We start from the raw sequence: 27,279 nt of genomic DNA, 5'->3' as shown, positions 1-27,279 counted from the left end.
GCTAAAAGGACGTCACATCTGTATGCAAAAGTAAAACAAGCTTGTTTTTGGTGTTTTCTTTGTTGCATCGGGGAGTCAGACCTTGTGAGGGTCTCTGAGCTGTAGAGGAGCGCCTGCAGGGACGTGGCCAGAGCAGCGATGGCTGCGATCTCATCCCTGGCAGCCGAGGCCGACTCCATTGTAACCGTGTTGATCTTCAGCTTCTGGAGGTGACAGGGGACCACGGCCTCCAGCACCATCAGCATCTGGAGACTGGAGAGACACATGCAGACCCATTAGAGGACAGAAAACGGCTGCTGTGGAAAAGAGGAAGCCACAAGAAGAGATGCTTCCATACCTCCTGAAGGATTCAGGGGCGTAGGCAACCACGGTGACACACAGCTTGATGGAGTCGCTGACGGAAAAGGTCAAGTCCTCGTTACCGTAGCAAAAATCTGCAACAGAAAAGTGCAGCCCTCTATTTGTTTTTGTTTGTTTGTTTGTTCAACTCAAATGCAAAGCAGGAGCATTTCCAGACGTGGTGAAGGCTTCCTTTAGACCACAACGGGTGTGTGAAAGTGACCGTTTACCGAGAGAGCGCAGAGGTTTCTCCGCCTTAACAAGCTCCAGAGCGTCCAGAGCGTCCTGGGCCTCACCCTCCAGAGAGACCAGCAGGTCAAACAGGCACTGAGCTGACACTCCTTTAGAAAGACCAGTACTGGTGCTGGTCTGGGATCACAAGTGAAGACAGAGGGATTTACTGAATGAAAGCTATATATGAATGAAGTAACCCATTTGTTTGAATGCATATTGTGTGTGTGTGTGTGTGTGTGTGTGGTAGTCTTACTGTGAATTCCAGCAGCGGAGCCACACTGGCAAACAGCTGCAGGATGAAGGGTTTGCGGTGGAGGATGTAGAACTGCCGGCAGCAGAACTCGATGCCCTTCCTCAGTAAAGGGTCGCTCTCATAGTCGGCGTAGACCTGTCACAACGACCCAGAGAGCAGGGCAATGCAAGTCATACACCTTATGTCTCTTATTAAATCTTTTCATCAATATCAATTGCTGCAGTGTCCGTACCTGCAGCATGGTCGGCAGGATCCACTGGTAACCGCTCAGGGAGAAGAGGTGGTTGAAGTGAACGGCGGTGTTGATGGCGGTGGCGGTGTACTGCCTGAGGAGGGCGCTGTCCTCCGGGTGCAGCAGCAGAGCCCCGTTGAAGACGTTGAGGAACAGCATCATCTCGTCGCCCCATGGATACTCACTGGGCATGCCCAGAAACATCTCCTCCAGCAGCTTGATCCACAGCACCTTGTGGAGGGTGTCCAGCCCAAACAGCTCCTTTCCTGGGAGGGGTGAGGAGGAGGAGACGGTGGTTTATTTATTTTGATTCAAGTGTCTGGTGATACAGTTTGAATCGGACTCACCTTGCGGCTCGTTGACCAGCGAGAACTCGGCGTCGATGGCGGTTCGTGGGAAGGACGGCAGGCGGAGGAGGTCTTCCTGCAGCAGGGACACGTGGGACTGCTTGTGCACAGCTGGCATGTTTTGAGTGAGGGAGATGAGGAAGAGGACCCGACCGACTTCCTCTAGTTTACGGGAAAACACCTGGAGGGAGAACAGAGATGGAAAAAGAAACGGACACTTTAACAATTTTTCCACTCTTGTCTATTTCTATTCGGTGTTGATTTAATGCAGACTAATTAGTGTCAAACGTCACACCTGCTTCTGGATGAGCTCCTGTCCTTTCTCAGGCAGCATGTGGACCAGGTTGAGCTGAGGAGAGACTGATCGCCGGAATGGGTAGATGTCTCTTACATATGTCTGGAGGAGGTAAACAGCAATATTGTTTTGGAAATTAGACAGAAAATGCTCAAATATTGCCTCAAAAACAAGAAGAGGGAGTCCAGCAGAGCTCCTCCTTTGTGTATCAAGATGCACCCTGGTCTTCTATCACTAGCCACACCAAAAACAACCTCATGCATCTCCAGTACCTTGCTGTAATGAATGAGGTTCCATCGTTTGTCCATGAGGAAGTAGTGTGCAGATCTGGCCTCGGGAATGTTGAAGAATTCAAGGCACTCCTGGTTTGAGGGGAGAAAGAAGTAAGATTTTGAATGCAGGACCTTTTAAGGTGGCGGAGTGTTTTTTACACTTAGTTTTACATTGCTGCACTGGCACTTAAACTTGAGGTACTTTACCTTAAGTAGGGCTTCAAACTGAGTGTCTTCATGGACGGGAAGCTGTGTTGGGATATCACATTCGTTCTGCCCGTGCACCACCAGGGTTTTGGTTCCTGCATCCATAACGCACGAGCAAATATTCAAATATATTTTACATATTTTTGACGTCCTGCTGTCTAACCAATCAAAGTATCTCTAAGTTCACCTGGCATGGACGCAGTGACCAGCAGCTTGACCTCGCACTGCTCCTTCTTCATGGTCTGCTTGAGGTCCTTGAAGAAGAGCCCCTCCACGTAGCCCACCACCTCCCACAGGAAGGTCAACGTGGCCGAGATGGCGTCCATTCCCCACTCGCACGGAGTCCGCACAAAATACATGATCAGTCCCACCTGGCAGGGGGAGATTCAATCGATGGTTAACTGAGAGTCTAATGATGACACAATACAAGGTAAAGTGTTATCTGTTGCTTCACCAGGTAGTTGAAGAGGATATGAGAGGTCTGGGCCGGCAGATCTCCAATGTTGAGCAGGAGCTTCCTCAGCATGTACATCAGCTCATCCTGACGCCACAACACAAAGGATACGAGTCATGTGACATGTCACATTTTAAGCTTTTATTGTGCACTTGTCCTTATTGAATTACTTATCTTCTTCGGATGTTCACGTACCTGTCGATTGCTCACTGTTAGTTTTTCCAGGAAGTGGCGGAGCACCAGGGCCGGATCTTCAATCAGGCAGTTCCACAGGATTTGTTGGGCAACAGCACTCACTGGAAATATATGACGGGAATATTTGTACTTGCAAATACATGTATGTGATCAAATACCATGAACCAGCCTTGTATCTGGAGGTGCCTGACAACGTGGAAAATATTGATTTCAATGTATTTTCTGCTAAATCAATGATGACATAATGCAGGAGAATCGATCAACTATGTATTTTTTTTTTTTTTTAACTGAGTGCAATTCATTTCTATTTTCCATTTCAACGTTGAATCTGAAGACGATGACACCGACCAGCCACACCGTCCTCTCGGACCTCCCCGTCCTCCATCAGGTGCACTATCGGTAGGACCGCAGCACAGATGCATGCTGGGAAGACGGCTTGGGGTGGCTGTAGCATGTGGTGGGTCGGAGTGTGTTCCGTTGTGTTCTCTTCGTCTGGCAAAGAAAAGAACAACAACAACAAACTTGTCAGTGGGAAAAGACGTTTTATTTTAATAACGAGCAAACGAAAAAAATGATCTTTTTGGTTTTCGTACCTTCGGCGCTGGCCAATGAGCGGACCGACCACACGGAGCCCCGGCGGAAAGAGTAGTTCCTGTGGGAGTTACTGGAGGCGCAGGACGGGCTGACAGACAGACGGCGGGATGCCAGGTTCACCACTTCTTCTGCTGGCGGGATCAAAGCCCGACGTGACCGGCACAGACACAGGAGAAACAACACGGCGTCAGGGCACAAGGAGCTGACCGGTTCCCACCAAGCGTTCAGATTTCCTGCGTAATATCTGCGTGCGTTGCCCGCAGGCCCCACCTTCTTCCTCCTGCTCAGGCGGCGGGCTGCAGGTGGGCTCGTAGCAGGCCTCCTGAGCCACGGGGATGGCCGTGATGATGCTGGCCTCGCGCCCCAGGCGCCGCTTCTCCTCCTCCTGCTGCAGGTTCTTCAGGATGTGCTCGGCTCGCTGGTGGGAACGCGACACCGCCCGCGCCGAGAAGGATTTCTGGAAAAAGGGGTGGCATGGAGGGCGGCGTTTGATCAAGCGGCACGGAGGCAGAACAGCGGGTGCAGACGTACAGAAAGTTCAGAATGAGGGAGTGCACAAATTAATAGAAAATTTGACAGTTTGACTATTTCAGGAACGTGTGTGCACGGCTATTCTAGGCTCACGGTTACATCTGAGGAGCATTTGGTAATGTAAAATGACCGGACAACACATTAATACAGTAACTCTCCTCCAGCACATTGATCTCATGCTCTAACGCCATCCCGAGCATCATGAAGAACACTGTTGAAGTATTGAATCGGAGAATTTCAAATCACAGCAAATTGTGACACGGATAAATGGATTCAGACTGGAATTTGGAGAATTTACTGTATCGTGTGTACAGTAAATGCCTCACAGCATTCGCACGAGTGCCCGTACACATACATGTCCAAATAGGCTGAACGCATGATATGGAAAACATACACGGCAAAGTCATTCTCATCCAATGACCATGCATCAACAGCACAACACACACAAAATGTCTGAATGTCCGATGCATGCTGTTGTTTTTTTTCTTCTTCTTCTAGAGCAAGAGCTAGAACACGTTTGAGGTGTGGTGTGTGTCACTGATCAAGATGCAACTATCTGAAATGACCCATGAAACTGCCCCAGCTTCTGATCCATGATGGAAACCTACAGCTCCCAATGGGCTAAACACTCAATGGAGAAAGTTTTCCTTCCTGTCAGTAATGATCTGAGGTAACAAGATGCATCAGCACAAACATCCGGACAGAAATACCAACTTACTATGGCATGGACTGACTGAATTAATGTGGAGAACTAAAAACAAAGACAGTCGATAGATAAATTATAAAACAGGTGCTCGCAGGTCTTTCATCAAAATCTATCAACATATTTTGATATTCATGCTTTTTAACCACAAAAAAAAGACAAGAAAGTAAAAAAGAAAACACCAAGAAATCTGTTTTTCTACTTGAAATGTCCTTAAACACGTACTACATATATTGTTCTTGAATTAGCAGATTTCTTGGGGCAAGTTGTTCACATTACACTTGCATTGCAATAACAAATGTTTTAAAGCAGTCTAAAGTGCATCGTATCTGCTTTTGTGGGCTTAAGTGGGACTCGAGTGTCAAAATAAGACTTTTAAAAACTGACATTTTACAGATTGAGAGGGTCAGTTCACCGGAATTATGAAAGAAAACCACATTTTCTCACTTACTCTTAGTTGTATATAACCACGCTGATAGTTTTGATTTAGTTTGACCACATTTTGAGATATCCGTGTGCGATATGTTTCCCTCCACCCGATACAATGGAGGTGGTTTGAATCTAATTAGGCCTGTACACAGAATGCTAATCTGTTTAAAAGAGTCCACAATGGATATGAGAAGGGATTTGACCATAAAACAAAGTATAAAGTATGAGACATTTCATTTAAAATCACAAATGTCAACCTTAAGGCTGCAATAGAGCAGAAAGTCAGTCAGGAAACTATGGATGTCTGGACAAAATTTCACGGGAATTTGTCAAAATCTAGCATGGATAGTCTGAATATCTCAAAACCTGGAGATATTAAATTAAAGCAATCTGCATGGCTAGCACTACAGGGAAGTGAGAAAACGTGTTTTGGGTGAACAGACCCTTAACCTCACTAGGTCACTTTGTGATGTCACATTCACAGGTGATTTACCTCAAACATATTAAAAGCGATTAATTCTACTGCAACTAAAAGAAAAAAAATGTTCACGCAATTTATTTTTGGTAAATAAATGCATATTAGGCAACCCACTTGATCAGGGGCTCACACTTACAGACTGGTCTTCATTGATGGGGTCCTGGACGCTGCCCGTGTTCTGGGGCACCCAGGGAGGGTCAAAGATGGGGACGCAGGGCATGCCCAGTATGGGAGACGGCAGAGTGAAGTTGATGCTGGGCGGAGGGATCTGGAGCAGATAAATATAGTACAAAGTGGGTCAAAGCATCCTCGTCTTGTGAGACGGTGCGTTCTAAATAAAACATGCAGCAACAGCAAAACTGTTGTCCTTTCTGGGCAACCTTTTGAAGTGGATAACTTTCATTTTGGGGAGGAATATAAACAAGACACCATTATTCTTTGTACCTTAAAGATCTGCTGGGCTCCTTCCTCCATGCGAGGCCACACCTGGTAGCGGAAACGCCACAGCGTGTAAAACTTCAAGACGGAGTTGATGCGCTGGCAGGCCTCCTGGTGCTGGAACTCGGCCATCATCATTTCGGTCACCGCGTCGGGGACCTTTACCGCACACAGGAGGAACATGGCAGCTGGAGGGGATTCAGAGAGGAGGGGGGGAGCAAATTAGAAGAAAAAGGAGTGAAAAGGGCAAGAGAGGACGCAAAAAAGAGACGGAAAGAGGAAAGAAAAATATGGTTGATGCCAAAAAGGGGATGAAGAGTACAGTATGATAGGAAGAGGATAAATAAATTAAATGTTAGAAAGCTTCTGTATATCTAGGACAAAATGTTCACAATCTAAAAAATGGGCATTAATTAAACTCTGAAGGGCACAACAACCCACAGCGGAGACCCACAGATCCCTGATGGCCGACTCACCGGCAGCAGCTGCCATGTGTTCGTCCACGCTGAGCAGGAGCTCCCAGGCCGCGGGCTGGATGTCTCCATACATGTCGTCGGTCAAGATGGGAGCGGCCTTGATCAGCAGCGAAAGAGGGGCAGGTGAGAGGCTCATCACCTGGGGGAACAGCAGTTAAAGAGGGTTAATCTGGTAGCATTCTTGTAATTTCCTCTTCCTTAATCAAGTCTAAAAACTAGTTCACCTGGTTGCGGATGTACTTGAGCATGCCGGTGTCCTTCTTCCCCTCTGTGTTGGAGTCGGTGGGTCTTCTCTTCATGGACGGGGTCCTCAGGCAAGACTTGTCTGAGCACTGCAGGCACAGACATGTCCGTTAACCGCCTCGCAAAACAGAAAGGAAACACAACAACCAGGACGGCTCGTTTTGCGGAAGCCCACCTCTTTGCTCTTCTTGGCGCGGGCCCCAATAACACCAGCGGAGGCGCTGTCCTCTCTCAGGCTGTCCACCGTCTCGCTGTACACGAGCTTGATGGCGCGCACCAGACGGGCGCAGGAGCGGCTGTGGTGCTGGTAGCAGCGCGGGTGGCAGAAGTCCACGTGGGTGCAGATGAAGCTCTGCTGGTTGCACAGCAGGATCATAATCTGAGAGGAGAGGAGAGGGAAGGGGGAGTCAGTGGAAGGAAGACGCCATACGCGCTCGTGTCACATATCAAAGGCCCGTACATGGAGCCAGGACATGTTGCGGTGGTAGTTGTCCTCTGCTCCTCCAGAGCCCTGGCCCTCTGGTTCTATGCTGGGTTCACTGGTGCTGAAGGGACTGCCTGCAACAGGAAACAAGGAATCAAATTATACAGTTTGATATCTTATAGATGTTTAGTATGAATTACAGACGGCGAATGCCACTGAAGGAGTGTCGTCCATGCCGTACCGATGTCCGTCACAGTGTCCCTGCTGTGTGTTTGTGAGAGCAGCCCTTCGTCGTTCTCGGACTCGGAGTCCTGCCGCGGCATCTTGGTGCTCTTGAGGCTCCCGGCCCGGCGGATGGAGGATAAGGAGCCGCCTTTCTTTATGCGGAAGCTGCGAGCCCCTTTGATCTGAAGCAGCCGGGAGCCTCCGATCCGGACCTTTCGGACTGGCGCTGGAGGTGAGGGGAGCGGGGCGAGATTATCTGAATTATTTTCGAGGATAAGCAGACAGCGCGGGAAAAACGCAAACGAAGGGCCTCGTCCGTGCGACGCCGGATCTCACCCTGAACTTCCTGCTGCTTCTTGTCGTCGCAGGCGGTGTCGGACTTCAGCGTGTGGCTGCTGCTGTTGAGAGAATCGTGTCCGTCCTCGTCGTCAAGGATGCCCGCGAAGCTGATCTTCCTCTCGTAGCGCTGGCGGCCGAGATCCGGGTCCAGGCGCAGGCGGCAGCTGTCCAGATCCTAGCGGGTGTCACACGTTTCCACTTCACGTCAGGTGCATCACAATATGATTAAAACTTAATAATAACTTATAATATTATAATATCCTTTGAATGCATATATTTCTGATTTGACTACTGACCACCAGGGGTTCGGTGCGTGGGCGCGGTAAGCAGGGAAAGGTCTCTCGCAGGAACGTGGTGATTTCCAACAACAGCTGACAGGCAGCCATCTTTAGGGCAAAGGGGCAGCCACATTTTGTAGGATTGACTGTGTCTTAAAGAAATAAATAATGTGGTTAGAACATTGACAAAAACCTTCACACGAAGTCCAACGTCGTTCTCAGGTTCATGTGATGACAAGTGACGCCACAATAAGTTTAGTCTCGTCCTATTAGTTCATAAAACCAACAATCCGCCGTTAGGGCATTAAACTCTGACTCACTGTCATCCAAATAGTCCTCTTCCTCGTCTTCTTTTCTCATTCTCCGTTTGGTCTCTTCGTCAAAGATGTAACCCAGGATGTTTGCAGGGCTCTCGCTGTCAGAGTGACAGAGCTCACTGAGCCTCGTGCCGATCGCCTGAGAGAACACGCGTATCCATAAATAGACATATTTATGAATTCCTACCCGAGATAACCGACGCCGGGAATCTGGAACTCACGTCTCCCCACTGGCAGAAGTGTTTGGCCGCGTTCCACTGGAGCTTCTGGTTTCTTTTGTTGCCCACGATAGGGGATCGACCCCTGGAGAGGCCCCGCTTGGTGATGTTCACGTGGTGGCCCTTCATCCACTCCGGCCAGTTGCCACGGTTACAGCGGTGCACGAACCGGGCGCATTCCAGGAAGAGCGAGGCCCGGGCCACGACGGGAGCTTCCTGGAACAACCAGAGATGCAGATGGAGACGTTAACGTCAGCGATTAGGAAAGAGGAGCGAAGACGCCGCGACGGAGGAAACGTACCAGGTCCAGAGCGGCGGCGAGGATGGAGGCGTCGGGTATGGTACCCGGCTCGCAGCAGTTCAGCAGGAACTGGAAGCGCTTCATGCCCTGTCGGATGGCGCCCAGATTCACCACGTTCTTGTTCTTCATGGCCTCCTGACTGGCGGCGAGACGCTCTTGAAACCCGTGGGGTCCTGAAGGAAAGTGTGAAGAAGAGAGGAGAGGAAGAGGAAGAGGAGAGTATAACAGAACAAGTGAAGGGATTTATTCTTTTTTCTTGAAGCATATTTGGGTGTAATCATTTGCAAAGACTGCACTGAAGATTATATAAATATATATATAGACATTGCATGAAGCAACATCACCATCCAGGACGTTTGACAAAAAGCACTGAAGAGCCACCAACAAATGAAGCTGAGTGAGAGATGGACACACAGCCATCGGCAGTGGTTACACTTGGATTTGAATTGAAAGCTCAGAGACACAAAAACAATGACATAGAGATTAATGAGGGGGAAAAAGGCCATCTTCAGGTCTCTTATATAATATATGCAATCAAGTGTAACCAAAGCCGTACAGAGGAAAGCTGTCTGTGGACCATTCTGTTTGATCTATACTGAAACTCAGGCGTTTGGAAAATACCACCAGACATCACCACAGAAGAGACGGAGAGCACTGACAGCGTCATGCTTGGCACAGTAGCACAGAGATACGCTCGACAGTAGAAAGATGGTTTCAGAGATATATGAGTTGATCCCGCGCCTCCGTTCCTCTCTGTCCACCAGTGGGTGGAAGAAAGAGGAGGGGGTTCATTGTAAGAGACCAGGACGTGCATAGTTGGATAAAAGGGGATGTGAAGTTGGTAAAATACCACATTTATGCCAATTGGTGTATTTTTTAAAATTACAAACTAGACACTGATGGGTTGAAAGTAGCACATTGAGGCTAACAGAGGTAGCAGGCAGCTATCCGGCCGAGCTGACATGGAGAATGGCGGACGGAAGAACTGGCAGAAGAGGAAAAAGACCACGACTTGCGAGGCAGGACACGACACCACACGGACAAACAGAGGCAGAGAGAGGGAGGGGAGAGAGAGAGAGATAAAGGACGATGGGGCGTGGGTGGGCGAGGGGCACCCCGGGGTGGGGGAGGTCTACCATCTTTCTCTTCTGTGTGGTGAAGCTTGGATGGATTCCTCCTGCCAGACCTCCATTTACCGAGCCGCTTGAAGAAATTCTCCTCCTCGTCCCTGGCGTACTCCGGCCCCACGGCGCCCCCTTCAGACAGCTTCACGGCACTGGTGAACTTCACCTGAGACGCAGAAACACACGCGGCATTAGGTCTCCATGTTTGTTTCTATTGTCTGTTATTTCATCTTTCAAAATAAAAGTCTAAATGCGGTTTTAGAGCATTTCATTTCCTTATTTACCTGTAAATGGATACTGGATACAAAGACCCAAGAAAAAAACAACGATCTCACAATATTTAGTTTTTTTTCGTGTGGGTGTACTTGAGCTGTCAACACCCCCTGACCTTTGAACTCTGACGTAGGAAGGAGTCTCGGTCCACGGAGCTGATGTCCAGCAGGTCCTCCACGCCGTCGGCCAGTCCAGAAAGAGAGGAACGCTTCAGCCAGTTGCCTGGAGACACGTGAGCACACACGTGTGCATGAACAAAGGAATGCACAACGTCTTGCAAACACTGGGTTATGAAGACAAATACACATGCACACACACACGCACACACACACACACGCACACACAAGGGTTGGGCAGAGCATTCCCTCGTCGTCACATAGAGGTTCATTCAAAAATCATACAAAAAGGCACAAAAGGCTTTTTATAAGACAGTTTAAACAAAAGACTGGTCTAGCAGTATTTGCAAATACATGTTTAATAATTAATTTAATAATTGTTTACTTTATTTGATGCCTTTTTAAAGACTTCAGGGAATGCAAGGCGAATGAGTTTGTGTGAGAAAATCAACTTTATTCTGATTATGTTGAGTTCAGAATTCATGTGTCTTTTTGACAATCTAATGTCAATATTTATGTGAAAACCAATGTAATAAATTAATCTACAACTGAACACATGTAATCATGTGAATTACTGCAACTCTGCTACGCCCAATCAGGAATATATTTACACATCTGAATAGTGATAATTGCTCCGTAGTCATTTTTCTTTATACAATTTGCAGATACAACTTGACGCCGTACACATTGGGAGAGATGACCAACACAAACAGGCATGACGATACTGTATGGAGATGGTTCCACATCCACATACGTAGGACAGAGAGAGTGAGTGGCAGGCGGACAGTCCCACGGCATGCTGTGGCACAAAGAGGAACAACAAACAGACCGAAGAGATGAAGTGACTCGGCCTCTCGGCGGGTAACGCTCCGATGTGTGACGTACAAAAAACACAGCATGTCAGAGTGAATTTCAAGGTGAACACCTGGGACAGCAAACGCAATGAGGTATGGTCATGGGGATACACAGTTAGCAGAGCGGAATGATTTGGACGCTCTGTGAGGCACTGAAATCAGTCACTATGCTCCTGTGTGGTTAGAAGAGTGAGCTATCTCTGACTAAATACTGACACTCTTTGATTTGAAGGTTTTCATTTAGCTTATTGGTCTGTATTCGCATCACGTCTTGGCTTGGGAACACATTTAAGGGGGAAATATTGAGGGGAATTGACACATTTAATTAATTTGTAAAAAAACCTGCTGCATGATAAATGCTCTTTACCCATCGGCAGCTTCAGCCTCTTGCGAAGTGAAATGCGGCGAGATCTGGAGCGAGAGCGCCGGTCGGTGGTGGTGCCAGAGTGCGCGGTGGTGCACTCCGAGGTGTCCTGCTCCGATTGGCTGCTGGTGTCGCTGGCGGCGCTCTGCGACTTAAACATCTTCCTCCAGAAGTCCTTCCTGCCCAGCAGAGCACCCGGAATCTGCTCATCACTGGAGGCACAGAGAGGGAGCGAAGGAAGGAAGGAAGGAAGGAAGGAAGGAAGGAAGGGTTTGAACGTCTACACGAGGATGACCACTTCAGCTGAGGATACATTAGTGTAAATTTAACTTTCAACACTGTGACCTGTTGTTTTTGTTGTTTTTTAAAGGGGGGGAGGAAGCAACAGGAAGTTATTTTTTCCTATTTTGAGCAGAGGGATGGCGGCTGGGCTCGACATAGATGGAGCTATATGGAGATGCAGTGAGGTGGACACTCACTGTTCGGGGGTCTGGGGGGGTCTGCTGGAGATGTAGCTGCGACACTCATCTGCAGCACTGGACACCTGACCCTTCTCCCCGGACACACCCGCCTCTGACCTGCGCACACACACACACACACACACACACACAGATACAAACACACACACAACCGGGTTCAGACACAGAGGGAACTTTCCTGATGCAGGAAACCCTCGTCGTGTTTTTCATTCAGTGGAATGAAGTTTAGCGTCGTTTCCAATGGTTTTGGTCGAGGTCGTTTAAGTTTTAGAAGTTCATTAGATTTAAAGTTGGACTACTTGTCACTATATACTTATTTTAATTTATATTGTTATATAGATTTCTAATTATACTGCGTAGTAATTTTTTTGCAGTTATTATTTTAAACAAAAGTACCAATTACCAAACAGAAAAGAAAAACCTAAAATGGAGGAAAGAAAACTAAATAACAGCTTGACTGATCATCCATATTCAAAATTAAATAAGTCCGACATTTACATATTATCCATTACATCTCCATTTGATCTATTCTTAGTACCAGATTACATACTTTATTTCACAGGAAAGTTCCTACATAATTAATACTAAATTATGGACTTATGCCACTATTATGCAAACCATACATGTATATGATCCCAAGTTTAATTATGTATTCTTCTATTATTCGTTAGCCTCACATTCCTTTTTTTTTATATATATACTTTATTTTTTATATTTTTATTTCTAATAACTTGGGTTATTACTTACTTCCTGGCAGGGCGGCCCCTTCGCCACCAGCCACATCGTTTTTTTTTAAATAAGAACATCAAACCAGTCACTCAAGCAAGAAAAACAGATGCAGACAGGACAGAAAAAAACATAAAGAAAATAAAAAACATCCAGCAGTGATGAGAAGCGTAGCTCTGATTTGACTTATAAGGAGAAAGTAGGAACCAATCACTGTGATTGGATGATAAATAGTTTGTTACCACTTAATAAGGGGAGGGGCGTTCAAGGTCCATGCTCAAGGACGCTTTGACATTACAGCATATGATCAGTCCAAGACATTCTTTGAAAATATGACGTCATAGAGACCATTTCTGGCCGCTGATTGGCCAGTACCTCCTGGGTCCGGGCTGCTTGGTCTCTTCCTTCTCTTCGGGCTTCTTGGTGGTGGTGACCTTCTCGGCGCTGTCCAGGAGCGCGCTCAGTGCGACCCTGCGGAACACGTTTCCGTGGGCCTCCTTTATGAACTGCACCAGCTGGCGGATGTCACAGTACAGACCCTGGAGAGGAAGAAGGTGGCGAACAAGTGAGAGAAAGAGAGGGGAGTGCGAGCGGAAAAACGTGTCGGAGCAAGAAAAAGACAAAGGAAAATTGACCGCTCGGACCCAGAAACCGGCTGATCTTACTGTGCAGCCTGCAAACAGTATGCATGACCTAACATGCATATATGCATACATAGATGATGGACTTTATATGAGCACACTCGATTTTGTGAAGACAACAGCTCCAGCTTGTGAGTGGGTGGCCTCTGATCCGGTGCCACGATCCAACCTGCCTTGAAAAAAGTGTGTCATCTTCCGCCAACGTGCACCAGTCCTGCCAGCCGTGAGGCTCGCGGTACCTCAGTGCTCTTCCACGTAAACTTAGACACATACGAAGACAGGGGTGTTATCAACAAAGTATTGATTGTAATACAGGTCATTAGTGCTGCACGAGAACTGCTGTCATGCAGGATGTTTGTCTCCTCTTCTTTGTGGTTTAAGCTCTTTGATTTGTGTTTGCTGTACAAATGAGCGTTAAATACAAAAATAAAGGTCTCAGAAGCAACACTAAGCCGCTCTGCAGCCGTCATGTGAGACTCAAACGCCAAGTTATTAATAGTCTGTGAAAGTGCATGTTATTAAAAACAAATAGACGGCGCTCGCATCAGCTGGAGCACAAATATTCAGCATGTTGTCTGCTGATATTATATTCTGAGATCAGTTGATGTCATTTCCAATTAAAATATTCTTCCTCTGTTTGTAATGAAGAACTGAGAGAAGCTCTATTAATGTCTTCAATCGCCCAGTGAGATTAAGTATCCACTCATGTCCAATTCATCATGTATGACAAGGCATTAACAAAGGCGGCGTAAGTGATTGCTCGTCTTTAGGCTCAGTACAAAATGAGCCATTAATAATTCAACTGCAGCATCCTGCCAAAGGAAATATACGAGTGTGTGAATCTAGTGGGAGTACAGCTGATCCGTGGAGCACAGGCTGCATGGAGAGAGGCAGATGGACGGATGGTTGGCACACCGCTCACCAGGTTCTCGGGGCTGTGCAGCTCGTGAGTGGTCGAGGCGCAGCGGGTGATGAGAGACTTGAACATGCAGCCCACCACAACCGCCTCCATGTTCTGGGCCACGGACTTGTTGTCCCCCGTGGTGAAGTTGTTCCCGAAGCCTGCCTTGTCTGGAATCAAGAGGGAGGCGGGAGAGTCCACGGATCACACAGGGGGGTGGTTTAGTCACATTATTGACAGCTTGGGTATGAAACAGTGAGCCCGTACAACAGGGAGGGAAGGGAGGGCAAAGGAAAAGGGTCCATAAAGCATATGGGGGAGTAGCAAACTGAAAAGGATTCTGGGTAGGGGGTTAGGAGTACATGCAAGAGAATAAGGCCTGCTTTAAAAACATAGAGTATGGGGCTTATTCTCTTGGTCCAGTTAAACTACCTAAATGTATAAGCTCCATAAATACCAGATTTAATCACACAAATTTTGTTGCAGGTGAGTTTTGTCACTTGCAGAGAGAGTGAGGGGTGCAGCAATGGAAGCGGTGCCTAGGGAAGGGTCTGATCAGGTGAATATATTCATCTTATTGCTATGTTTATTGACTTATTGATTATTAATCATGTGTATCTACCGATGTTCCTTTTTTTCGCCCTCCTGGACCTCTCACCTGCACTGCCGTACTCTGCAAGAGAAAAGAGGCGGGGCACAAGTTGATTGACATCAGGCCGACACAGACATGTACGCGGCGTCAGAAAGGACGTGGCACCCCACCTCAGGGGAGGCGAACTCGAGACGCACACACACACACACACCAAAAAACTAAACAGGGTGCCCTTTTCTCTTTGAGAATTAAAACAGTCATCGGTTCAGTAACTTGCCAATTGCACAGTCTGTTGTATGCTATGATTGTACTGATTGTATTTACGGTGTACACAAAATCTCAGTGCAAAACTGAATTGGCATGTACAATGTGCCTCAATGCTCAGCAATAAAGCCACTGATTGAGCAGAGATGTAATGGGCAAAGCTTTGGATTGGCAAGTGTACAGAATGGATGAGTGAGTAAGGAAGGTAGGATTCAGCTCAAGTGGGTGACGTAAAAGAGGGAAGATGGAGGCAGGAGGAGGACGACATACGGGACAAGCAGAGGCGAGTGGAATAAGGAAGGAGGAAAGGGAAAAAAACAGATATATAAAGTGATAGCGCTGGAATGCAAAGTCGAAGTGCAGGTTGAGACAGTTGCAGTACAATTCAGCTTTGTCCAGCACAATAGTGGACATTAGTGGTCACACGTGATTACTAACTTTTTATTTTATAGCACCCACATTACACATTTGAGTGGTTGAAATATATTTGTATATTGAACAATATGGTTTGCTTGAGTGTAAGCATCCGCACAGTAGCTGAAACGCTTGCTAACATGCTAATGTTATGCAGGTATCTATCTTTATGTCAGGAAGTTCACCACTTCAGCTGGTTCTGTTCAGCCTATTAGCATGCTGACATTGGCTAATTAACACTAAACTGTGTGAAAATAAATAAAAGTACAGCTGAGGGCAATGGGCATCAGGGCTCTCAAGGTTTTAAGACAGGTAAGAGTGACATATTCCCCCCCCAACGTGCTAATTCGCTAATGTTTGCATGCTAACACAGCAAACTAAGATGATGAACATACTCAAATTATACCTTTTAAACATGGACGCATAGTCACTGTGCATGTGCACGTGCACAGAGCTGCTAGCATGGCCGTGGACTCTCAAATAATACCTGCCAGATTAATCATCAACGAAAAAATAAATGCCCGCTGCTTTTCCCAGCAGCATCAGTCCTGACCTGAATCATATCAGTAATCAAACCATGATGCACCATCATTTGTGCCTTTGCTATCAGCGCATTAGCACTTTTCTTTGTGTGTGTCCCACTCACACACACACCACCATACTTACTGTCAGTAATGGGCTCCATGCAGAAGCCCAGCAGTGCATGCAGGAAGTCCACAATGTTATTGAGAGAGTCTTTGTTGACGTACTCGCGCATTGTCTCTCGAAACTGCACCTTGTCCAGCTTATAAAGGCTGGTCAGGCAGTTCTGGGCCTGAAAGGAAAGGAACAGGAAGTATTAGACAAATGGGAAGAAGAAGTCAGGGCGGAATAGAAAGGCCTTGTGTGCAGGATGTGCTATTCTCATCACGATATCAGCTGTCTAGATATAATTGTATTTCTCCAATACAACTTAATACAATAACAACACATATTGATCAGCATTGAAATAGAACTGCAGCTGCTTCTCCCTGAAGTCAGATCCTCAGCCCAGCGGCCTCGCAGCAGTCATTCTGGTTTCATGAATCTTTTACCGCACCAACGCGGTTAATAATCAGTAGAAAATGAAGACATGTCAGGCGCCACAGACTGTGCTGATTTGTGGAAAGCGCACACCGGCACAACAGAGGTTCGGCTAAGCCAGAGAAGAAGGTCTGACCTGCATCCTGAGGCGATCCCCAGACAGTCCGCGGTGTCCCTCGCCACAGCCGTAGGCACAGCCCAGCGACTTCACTATCTTTATCAGCATGGTCAGAGCCAGGCGGTGCGTGCTGAAGCCGGAGCCCTCTTCCTGTGAGAGAAGAACACACACATCAACCCACAGATATATTTAGATATCCGCCAAGTTCATAACCACTACGACCCACAGAAACAACACACCTTTTTATCATTGTCCTTGTTATTCTTCACATCATCTTTGCTCCCTTGCCCACTCCCTCCACCACTTCCGCCTCCGCCGCCGCCTCCTCCTCCTCCTCCTCCTCCTCCATCGCCCCCTCCACCTGCCCCTGACCCCGGGACGGCCCCGCCTCCCTGGGCGCCTCCTCCGAGGCCCTGACCGGCCGCGTCTTTGGCTCGGGCCTCCTGGTTCTCCTTGTTGTCGGGCTTGGACAGCTTCTTGCCCATGCCGGGCACCACACCCAGCTGCAGCAGGCAGTCGATGATGTTGAGAGCCACGTCGCAGATCCTGGAACTAATGTCGTGGCTGAGGACGGCATAGAGAGCCCGCAAGACAGCCTGAAATACAAGAAGGAATTGCTTGTTTTGTCCAACCGATGGAGCATAACTGCAGGACAGAAAACTGCAAGAAAGAAAAGTAAACTAGTGATGAGTCAGGTCATTTTTATATTGTGTTAATGTGCAAAAGAAAGCTGCAAACTTGACATTTTCTACAGTGTGCAGGAGCAATACAAATAAAAGAAAGCATCCAATTCAGTTTGGATTCCCACTGGGGTCATTGTTGGCGAGGAGAGCAACAGAAGGTCAATACCTTCCTTTATATGTATTTGCCCACCGGGATCATTTACTGTGGGTTTCATTGAATGCCCCAACGCTCACCGTGAGGTCCAGCATGCCGTTCTTCAGCACAAAGTTATTGGTCCCCTCGATGTTCTCCCCTTCCTCCAGACAGGAGTAGTTGATGCAGGAGTCGGTGAAGCTGCGCGGCAGGTTGCTGCAGGCCAGCGGCTCCAGGGGGAGCTCCGGCACGGTGACGGGGTTACACAGCTTCTTCATGTGCTCCGTGAAGAAGTCGGCGTAGCCCACGTTGAAGGACGCCACCGTGGTGTTGAACGCCGCCATGGTAATGGTGGAGATCTGAGATCGCACTGCGGGCGGCAAAGAGAGGATGGACGACGGGATCCATGTTTCATCAGGAGGCAGCTGTGGCCTTTGGTTGAATAACAGTTTCCGCTTGTTGGTTTCTCTATTCTATTTTCAACACTGCAGCGTTTGCTTCTTCGCTTGCACTCAAATTCTTTTTTTAAATAAATATTATGCTGAGAAATTTACCCTGTAGCATCAATCACTTCAGAATCAACTCTCTTCTATAATTAATATCTTTTGTTCTGAGTAAAGCAGCGTGGAGCTATTGGTATGCAAATAAGCATTATCACAGTCATATAACCCAGTCCTAGTTCAGCTCTGCAGGTCTCAGTGGAGCCAGCATTGTCTTTGTAGCTGATATTAATATAGTTTTCATCTTATAGCACTTTGTGGTTTGTTGTTATATTTTCATAAAAAGCAATGTTTGATGTTACAGAGCCTAAAAATGGCCATTTTCAGTTTTGTATGGTTTACTTCATGAACTCTGTGAATAATCATTTTGAAATGTGACTGTATTATTTGTAAATGCATCTTCCACTAACCAGCGCTCTCCTCCTTACCCTCTTTGACGGTGTTGTCGCTGTGGCTGTTGGAGTGGTCGGGCATGTCTCTGAGCAGAGAGTGGTGGGAATGAGAGTGTTTGGCGCTCAGGCTGTCGGCGTCTGCAGCTGTGTCTGAGCTGCCCCTCCGTGTGAACTTGCCTGGAAAGTGACACAGATACTGATAGATACATCAGGTTGAATCAAACACACACACATGCAGGAAGATGCATGAAAAGGGACTTCTGCAACAGTCAGCATGTGTGTTTTTGGTGTATATATATATATATATATACTAAGTATTTTTAGAAAATGTCATCCTGGGAATGGATCTAATTTAAAGCAGCAGCGCTAAGCCAAGTATGACAGTTTAACAGTATGGGGTTCAAGAAAGGCAGATTTAAACAAGTCACTAACTCTGAATAGTGTCTTTGTGCCTTGAGCAAATGTTAATCACACTTCTCAAAGAAGAGAGCGAATAAGACGTACATACTGGTAATGAACTGACCTAATGCACTAGCTGACAGCCGGATCCAGACAGAATCCTCTGACTCACCAACTGGGAGCTTAATGAAGAGGAAGCACGACTGCGAACTGGTGACATGCAATCTACCCTGATTAGGAACAGCGCCCTGCCTACCCATGATGGTGGCCTGCCAGCCCCCGCGGTCCAGAGCCCGCCGATCGTCACCGAGGCCAGAGAAGCTCCCGAAGGAGAAGGTGCTGCGGGTAGGCGAGACGTCCAGGTGGTCCTCGTGGAGCAGGAAAGGAACGCCCATACGCCGCTGCCGCTTCTTCCCCGTGTGATGGAAGGGGATGGAGCCCTTCCTCTCGCGGTCCTCACGCCGGTTCTTAAACTAAAACAGAAAAGGAGGACAAGAGCTTCCCGCTGAGAACCAGAAACCTCTCAGTCCTGCAATCTGATGCAAAGGTGTATCTCCTGACCTTCTTGAAAATGTTCATGCCCAGGTCGGCGGAGAGGTCAGGGACGGCCTGTCGACGGAGGCTGGTGAGAGAAACCTTCGTAAACGTCTCTGTGCTCAGAGATTTCCCCTCTTCGTTGCATTTCAGACTCATGTCCTGCAAAACACAGCAGAGCACACAGATGACGTCACGCTCAGTGCAAGACGCATCAAAAGGCCTCTTCCATGAAATCCTGCCATTACCTGAGTCTTGTGGGTGTTGACCAGCGAAGGCGTGGCCGCCACCATGGAGCTGCTGCGTGGGCGCGGCAGAGGCGTGACCAAAGGCTCGGGGGTGCGTTCAGGTCTCTCCTCCAGGATCTGCCTGAGGCGCTGCAGGTAGAACATCAGGGCCCAGTGCACGCCCTCCTCCGTCCAGTGCGGCTGCAGCAGGCAGCGCAGCACCGCCACGTCAAAGTAGGTGGCGTAACGCGCTCGCTGGGCCAGGGAGGTCGGCAGGCCGGCGGGGGCCGATGTCCTTAAAGAGGAGGGGAGAGACGCGGTTATGTTTACTGGTTCAACCCTTTCGTATCATAAACAACACCCCTTCTTCTGTGAGGCAGTTTGAATCAGCAAAAGTGATCCGACGTCCACTGAGAGTATAAGTGTAGCCCCGCAGCTAAGTTAACAAATGCATGATGGGAACTGAATGAAATTGTATTTGTCTGTAATTTTGTACACCAAATTATGCAAGAACTAACTTTAAAAATGTAAAAGGTACTGAAAGGAGGTGGATTATGGAAATCTGACAGCTGCAAAAAGCGTTTTATCCGGACCAGTACCTTCACACAGCTGACTACACCCACAACAATTACACCACGTCGTGGCCTTTCCTTTTATATTAGCCTGTCATCAACTCCCGCCACACTGCTTCATTAATAATGCATCAAAGGAGGATGGTAAACAAGGGCAGCGCCCCCCTCCAGCATCATCGGGAGAGCATCAGTGGGAGAGGGAGCCTAAGCCTACGTGAGTCCACTATAAATAAGCAGGAATGAAGGTCAGCTGGTGAGCTGCAGAGCGTATGGAGCGCCGCACATTGTGGAGAAACATATTGATATACCATGAGAGCAGGAGAGGGAAGACAGAGGAGGCCATTTAATCTTTGCCGTTGTAATAAATGGAGCAGGAAGAGACGGTCGATTTCTACATGAATCACTTTGAGAGCGGACGGCGGAGGGAGGCCGGATCGTGCTTCACTGTCTAGCCGACTCGCTCGGCCCGCTGCTGTTGTGTCAGGTCGCCAAGGAGACCGTGTGACGACAGTCGCCGCCGGGCCCCCCGACTCCATGCGGCGGGGAAGGGTTTTTGCAGCAGCGCAGCGGTTGCCATGGAAACTGCCTCAGCATCAGCAGCGCTCTCTGAGTGGAGCGCGATGCGGCGGCGGCGGCGGCGGCTGAGTAAGCTGCATTAATCACAGGAGCAGGAGTGATTGTATCTGGGCAGCACGGCGCAGAGGTGTGCGAGCAAGAGGACGAGGTGAAAATATAAACACCGACATCGCCTCTGAGCGGAGAGAGGAAGAGGAAGAGGAAGAGTTGTGTGTTTTGATGAGATCCTTGGATCCAACTGCACGGCCCCACCCCTTTGTGGATCCACACAGAAGGAACCCAACAACTTGAAAGCGTGACATAAATTCAGATTTACAGTCAAATCCACTCAAATGTCTAAATTATCTCTTAATGGGAATCTAATTTACATTCAACTCACTTTGCTCTCGTCCTATGCAGCTGCTTAACATTCCCACCACCAACACTTTGAAAAAGCAATTTATCGACCATTGTTAAGTGTGTGCTGCGAAACAATGGAGATAAATCTCTCCGTTCCTGCGTTATCATGTGACAGCGAAAAACCCTTTTGGTGTTTGAGTGTATGAGGATATAAGTAGCTAGGGGGAGGGAGGGTGTGAGGGCTTATTTGGGATTTTCAGTCAGTTGCTGGCTGTCAGAGTGATCATGACAAGCATCGGAGTGACTTATTTGGTTGTCAGAATGAGTTGAGTTGAGCAATGGACGACTTATCAGCCTCTCTTCTTCTTCTCCCACATCACTCTCTCAGCCTGGTCGGGTGATTCAGGATGATGACAGAGCAGACGCGACTTAAAAACAGAAAACACCCACATAGTATGAGCCAAATGCAAATGATTTGATGAGTTTATCCGAAGACTCTCTGCCCAGAATAATTTTTTTTTTTCTGGTTACATGGTGCATCATATTCATGCTGTTACGCCAAAATTAAAATCAGCAATCATGGATCACAAGCATTGGATGTAGCTATTACATGTCTGAATAATTCATCCTTTTCATTTGTGTTTTTTCCTTTTTTGCATGATTACTATCGAGCTAAATAATCGAATAATCGGCTTTTCAGAGTCGATTATTATGCGTATTCACACTGAATGAATAATTTACAATAAATGTATGAGCACATTTCTAAAAGTCTGTCGAATAAATCAACATTTTAATTAATTGACTAAGTGTTCATCAACTATAATATGATTTTTGCACAACCAAAGCGTTTGTAGTGATCCTGAGTCCTGAACAATGCCAGACTGGCCGTGTACAGACCGTGTCATGCCAGGCCAGAGACACTGCCAGCGTCAGGCATGTAGCACATTAATTCAGCATCATTACTCCGGTTGTGGGGACAAACGTCAGGGTGTGCTAATGCTCAAGCAAGACAAGGCTCTACATGTGTGTGTGTGTGTGTGTGTGTGATGAGGAGACTTGCGTAGAGCAATGACATTACACAGGGGAAGGAGGAGCTAATCATACACACTAGCTCTCGCAAGCTAGTGGAGCGAGCTGTGCCGGGCCGAGTGCGACAGACGCCGCCGCGGGCCTAAATGTTTTGCCATCAACAAGATGATGGCACCAGCTCTGTGTCAGCGCGGGTCACCGCACCGCTTCATCACACAACTGCCTTCTCGGGTTCGTCACGTATGTTATTCATTCACGAAAGCTTCCGTGAAAGCAGCTTTGGACAATTATCAATAATACATTATTGATCATTATGAATCGACACTAATGGTCATGGTGGTTTTGTACTACTTCTGTAGCGCTTACACAGTCAGACCGGGACACAGTCAAAAGCAAATCACAATGGTTTTATGGGGATTAATGCAAGTGTTATGATCCAAATATATCCAGATATTTATACATGCACTCTTTGGGAATTATCTACTTTTGATTAAGGTTGCAGGTCTGCTACATTGCTATTCCTGGTAGCATGTTATAACTAGTTGTTCCTATTCCATGGACCTATTCTGCACTATCATAAAGCTCTCTTAGACAAACCTGTGATTTTTGGCTCATTATTACCGTTTGCCAAAACCCTAAAAAGGCAAGCTATGTTATGAGCCCTTTTCTGCAAACTGTTATTCACTTTTAAGTGAATAATGAATAAAGCGTTCTCTTATTGTTCCCTCATCTCTACCTCCTCCTGCTTAACAGCGAGCCTGAATGGACATTGAACATAAGTCCTGAATCCAAAAATCAATAGTGCACACATGACCAGGTGCTACTTATCTCGCTGCTTGTCGAGGTCAAATTGATTCACGGTGCTCACTTTTTCTTGGAAGGGCCTTTCACCGGTGGGGGCGGTTGGGAAGGGCCACCTTTCTCGACCGAGTTACCACGGCGACAGCTCCGCTCTCCAGCCGCGGGGGAGGAGGAATCTGATTGGGCGGCTTCGCAAACCACCTGGAAGCCCTGTGGGTGAGAGGGAGGGACGGACACACCGACTGCAGATGAGCGGATAAACAGGAAAGACGGACAACCAGTTCCTGGTAATTAAAGGCTCTGAGTTCGGAGGGAGGGTTCTGTCACGACCCCGGCTAACCACGCTAATGCTGCCGGATGGCTGGTGCTAATGAATAATAGCCCCTGGGGGATGTCAAAAGGGGGGGGAAGGGAAGAAGCCTCTAAACTCCTTCCCGGACACATTTAATCAACATGAGACGCAGAATCAGACATGATCTAAGCTTGAATCATCTCTCACCATGGGACCCGGGTTGCCAGATCCACAGGGGCTGCACTGGTTGTTGATTGGGGAGTTCCTCTTCGCTGTTGAGACAGGCGTAGCGGATTACACGTCTTAATTATGACCAAACTAAATAGATTAACTCCTACGAGGGATGTTGGTGGTCGTAAGTAAGGATGTTTTCCCCCCACCTGTCACAATGTTCCTGACTGGTTTGATGAGTGCAGTAAAGGCCGAGATGTCCGGCTGCCGGTGCTCCCACATCGGCTGCCATATTACCAGACCGCTGGCCAATCGGAAGGTCAGGTCCGACTCCTTGAAAGAAAAGGAAAAGTGATATATTGAGAATGTCATTAATAGAGGACATTTAGCCCTATTTCTCAACCAACTTGGAAGATGGAACAGGTTTTATGACCGCTTAGGTGTAATCATCACTGCTGTTGTGATATGTCCACTTACATAAAATACAGTCATTGATTGTAACAGTGCAATCCCAGGAGTATTGTAAACCGACCCTTATCAGTTTGTACACAGATCAATAGCCATGGGGTGACACTGTGTACATGTGTTGGAGGGTTTGCTATGGGACAGGTTGAATAAAACTGCTGCTAAATATCTTCTATTGCCGTATTCATTTCTTATCTGCATGTACAGACCTTTATCCGGTGGATAAGCGGAGCGAACAGGAACACAAACAGCTCCACGGTGGCCATGCTCTTGTGGAACAGCTTGGTACGAGCGTGCTCATCCTCCTCCAGCAGGGAGCCGCTGTGCTGGGGGCCCGACCCGCCCAGGCCGGAGCCGGAGCACGAGCCGGGGGCCCCGGGGGACGAGCCCTGGTTGCCCACCGGCTGGAGGAAGCCGCTGCTGCTGCTGCCCCCCGACCAGCCGTGGCTCAGGCTGGGCTCGTGGTTGCACTCCTGGGCGGCGTCCAGCAGCATCCAGTGCAGCGTGTGGAGCAGCTTGGTCTCGGCCACGCCCAGCTTGTCCTGGTGGCCTGCTCAGGGGTCAGAGGTCAAGGTGAGTTAAGGAAAGGCCGGCATGAGGTGCTGGCGTTTGTGATGGGTGAGCTTTAGTGCATATGGTCCTTTATAAATTCTGGTGGTTCTGTACAGAAAGGAAATACAGAATCCAATTGAATATTGTCACGATGCGTTGTCATATTTTTTGCTGACAATGCAGAGCGACGGATAATTGATGGATAAAAGAAGTCCTTTGCAAGCAGAAATGGAGAACATTATCTAGTTCAAGCTTTCTAAATGTGAGGTTTTAATGCTTTTCTTTGTCTTCTGTGCTTGTAAACTGAATATAATTTGGTTTTGGACAACACAAGAGACATCAACCTGGGCCTTAAGAAATTGGCTGGGTCACTTTTTATTGTATGTTTTATGTATGCATTTTTAGATCGTCTGTAATCAAGAGACTTTTATATTTTTTCCTCTCTTGTCCATACATTTGGATGCTTTAAATACTCAGTATATTTTAGTTTCCTGACCAGTTTGTTGTTGTATTCTGGTGCTTTCATCTGAATAAATCCGTTTATTATTCCCGTCTTTGATTCTCATAATCCTGACCCGTGCTGCGTTCTGAGTCCGGCTGTTCTGTAACGGTCCTGTGGCTAAAACAACATCCGTTTGGTGTTTTATCGAATGAGGACAACCTGGATGAGGCTGTCACCTCAGTACCTAAAGCGGCGGTAGTGTGTGTGTTGCGTGTCCTCACCCAGCCGGTTCCTGTTAGACAGCAGGATGGAGGTGCAGTGGAGTACATGAGGCAGGGCCGCCTGGACCAGCTCCCAGCGGGAGATGCTCTGGATGGCCTCCGACAGGGCCGGCGACAGCCCGTGGAGCTTATTCTCCACCAGCACCCGCTCAAAGGACTGGGGCGGCAGCCAGAGAAAAGGAGAGGAAGAGACATCAGGAACTAAAGCCTCTTTCTTTGACTCTCTAAACGCCCCGAGCGAGGCGAAGCCCGGGAGAGACAGTGACCGCTCTGTTTGGAGCCGAAGGGATCTGGAGAAAACGTCATTATGAATATGAGTTTGCAGCGGTCTGGCTATAATAGGAGGAGGCAAGAGGGAAAACTCATTTACTAAATGCAAAAATCTAGAGCCCACTTGATTTGCAGGTGCATTAAGGTAAAACAGATTACTGGGACTGGACTGGAGCGATTATTCCCCCCCACCACGCACATGGCATTATGAAATAACTTACCACACAAGACGCTTCATACTGTTTCCCCAACTTTGGACGCAGAAACGCACTGAGGAACACAAAAACACGCTTATATAAGATCGTTTTTTCACAAAATGACAAATGTAGGTTACACCATTAACTCTGCAACATCAAACGCACTGCACAGGACATTTTGCACAAACGGGAGACGTCATCTCACAGCAGCTGATCCTCAGAACACTTGTTTTCTTTGGCCCACTTTCTATATATGCTTTACAGGTGTGACATCATGCGATCTGCATCTGTCTCCATTCAGTTAACACTCCACCTCCCTCCGTTTACAACGTTCAATGAAAACAGTGAGCTGACACTCAGTGCCACGGGGTGCCCATCCACGGGGTGAATGATAACAAGGCAATGCATCTATTAGGACACTTGACAGGATTAAAAAAAAAAAAAAAATGCGGGTGGCTTTGCATGTATGACACAGCTGCTGTCAAATCCTTGAGCCTCCTCAGCAACGGAAAACACCTGTTATCAATTTCCAGTGAAGCACACGCTAACCTGGTCTGCCTCCATAGGAAGGTCTGGATGGGGAACGGTATTCCTTTCCCGCACTCCGGCTCGTTGTCATCCAGGCTTTTCCTCTTCACCATTTTGGCCGGACCTGCCTGCTCCGCCTGCGCGCGCGACCACCGGGACACTGCTGGCTCTGCCCAGGTGACCAGCGAGCGTCGCTCACGACATGATTGGGTTCGTCCTGCGTAAAATGGCTGCAAGTGTCGGTCGGCGGCAATAGCGAGGGGGGGAGAGAGAGAGAGCGAGAGAGAGGGAGATTTGAGGTGGAGGGGGGAGGAGGAGGAGTGCGCTCGGATTTCAGCACCTCCCTCACCGGACAGCGACAGTTGATCGACGTGCTAATTTATCGGCGGCGGAGTTTAAAGACGCAGTGTGCGGCTGCGCCAGATGTGTTCCTTCTCAACCCTCAAAGCTTTCTGCACCATTACAAGAAACGACACAGCGGTTGACTGCAACACACACACACACACACACACGCCCGTAAACGCGCGTTGCATCGCACCCGGATGGTGCGTTCACGGGAGGATAATCCTGCAGGTGAATATCAACAGGTTGTTCAATAACGCAGGTGGACGAGGTGGGAGGAGGCAGCATCGACGAGGAATGGGACACTTCCAGTGCGGGACGTAAAAGTGGCAATACCACACATATATAAATATTTATATCTCCGTATGTACATCATGTCCACATTGAAAAGCTATTTGAGCTACTTTATATATCACTGGTAGTCTCATCTAAGTTGATGATGTCAAATCTTCCTTTGCAAAGTAACAATAACCATTAGAAGTTGGATATATTTTCCCTTTAAATGTAAGTGGAGAATTAGTTTCAGAAAAGGAAGTAATGTTACTTACGCAAAGTACCCTCAAAATTGCAGTTAACGTTAAATACTTACGTTAACGTCACACACACACACACACACACACACACACACACACACACACACACACACACACACACACACACACACACACACACACACACACACACACACACAGTCTTGTTCACTCAATTTAAAGCACACACACCGTGCACGAACACATCTAAGTCAAAGCCTAGTTTAAAGCTGCACCATGTATGAAGAATATGCTAAACTGTGTCCACCTGAAA

General features: G+C 47.7%; 1 protein-coding gene across 1 annotated transcript in view; it reads right to left on the bottom strand.

Annotated features, from left to right (window-relative positions):
- unc80 (unc-80 homolog (C. elegans)) overlaps positions 1-26,246 on the bottom strand; it is a gene marked incomplete at both ends in the record, with an annotated part of 33,807 nt that extends 7,561 nt beyond the window's left edge. The window contains 50 exons of the mRNA XM_079236716.1: positions 82-252; positions 338-434; positions 570-708; positions 827-961; positions 1,059-1,324; positions 1,406-1,586; positions 1,701-1,802; positions 1,973-2,062; positions 2,180-2,274; positions 2,367-2,550; positions 2,634-2,720; positions 2,829-2,929; positions 3,177-3,320; positions 3,422-3,553; positions 3,693-3,879; positions 4,672-4,704; positions 5,700-5,831; positions 6,008-6,189; positions 6,478-6,616; positions 6,702-6,809; positions 6,896-7,099; positions 7,181-7,278; positions 7,386-7,625; positions 7,706-7,883; positions 8,005-8,138; positions 8,307-8,442; positions 8,525-8,737; positions 8,823-8,995; positions 9,959-10,112; positions 10,335-10,441; positions 11,557-11,765; positions 12,033-12,131; positions 13,134-13,297; positions 14,322-14,470; positions 14,923-14,973; positions 16,237-16,384; positions 16,769-16,900; positions 16,990-17,346; positions 17,668-17,936; positions 18,495-18,635; positions 19,114-19,330; positions 19,419-19,553; positions 19,640-19,913; positions 23,003-23,145; positions 23,435-23,499; positions 23,608-23,731; positions 24,073-24,413; positions 25,139-25,295; positions 25,630-25,678; positions 26,155-26,246. Coding sequence (XP_079092842.1) covers positions 82-252; positions 338-434; positions 570-708; positions 827-961; positions 1,059-1,324; positions 1,406-1,586; positions 1,701-1,802; positions 1,973-2,062; positions 2,180-2,274; positions 2,367-2,550; positions 2,634-2,720; positions 2,829-2,929; positions 3,177-3,320; positions 3,422-3,553; positions 3,693-3,879; positions 4,672-4,704; positions 5,700-5,831; positions 6,008-6,189; positions 6,478-6,616; positions 6,702-6,809; positions 6,896-7,099; positions 7,181-7,278; positions 7,386-7,625; positions 7,706-7,883; positions 8,005-8,138; positions 8,307-8,442; positions 8,525-8,737; positions 8,823-8,995; positions 9,959-10,112; positions 10,335-10,441; positions 11,557-11,765; positions 12,033-12,131; positions 13,134-13,297; positions 14,322-14,470; positions 14,923-14,973; positions 16,237-16,384; positions 16,769-16,900; positions 16,990-17,346; positions 17,668-17,936; positions 18,495-18,635; positions 19,114-19,330; positions 19,419-19,553; positions 19,640-19,913; positions 23,003-23,145; positions 23,435-23,499; positions 23,608-23,731; positions 24,073-24,413; positions 25,139-25,295; positions 25,630-25,678; positions 26,155-26,246 — 7,658 coding nt within the window. The remainder of the gene's footprint in view (positions 1-81; positions 253-337; positions 435-569; positions 709-826; positions 962-1,058; positions 1,325-1,405; positions 1,587-1,700; positions 1,803-1,972; positions 2,063-2,179; positions 2,275-2,366; positions 2,551-2,633; positions 2,721-2,828; positions 2,930-3,176; positions 3,321-3,421; positions 3,554-3,692; positions 3,880-4,671; positions 4,705-5,699; positions 5,832-6,007; positions 6,190-6,477; positions 6,617-6,701; positions 6,810-6,895; positions 7,100-7,180; positions 7,279-7,385; positions 7,626-7,705; positions 7,884-8,004; positions 8,139-8,306; positions 8,443-8,524; positions 8,738-8,822; positions 8,996-9,958; positions 10,113-10,334; positions 10,442-11,556; positions 11,766-12,032; positions 12,132-13,133; positions 13,298-14,321; positions 14,471-14,922; positions 14,974-16,236; positions 16,385-16,768; positions 16,901-16,989; positions 17,347-17,667; positions 17,937-18,494; positions 18,636-19,113; positions 19,331-19,418; positions 19,554-19,639; positions 19,914-23,002; positions 23,146-23,434; positions 23,500-23,607; positions 23,732-24,072; positions 24,414-25,138; positions 25,296-25,629; positions 25,679-26,154) is intronic.
- Positions 26,247-27,279: the final 1,033 nt, after the last annotated feature.

Source organism: Taurulus bubalis (assembly GCF_910589615.1).
Source record: "Taurulus bubalis genome assembly, chromosome: 21".
Taxonomy (NCBI): domain Eukaryota; kingdom Metazoa; phylum Chordata; class Actinopteri; order Perciformes; family Cottidae; genus Taurulus; species Taurulus bubalis.
This window is presented reverse-complemented; position numbering and strand designations above follow the sequence as displayed.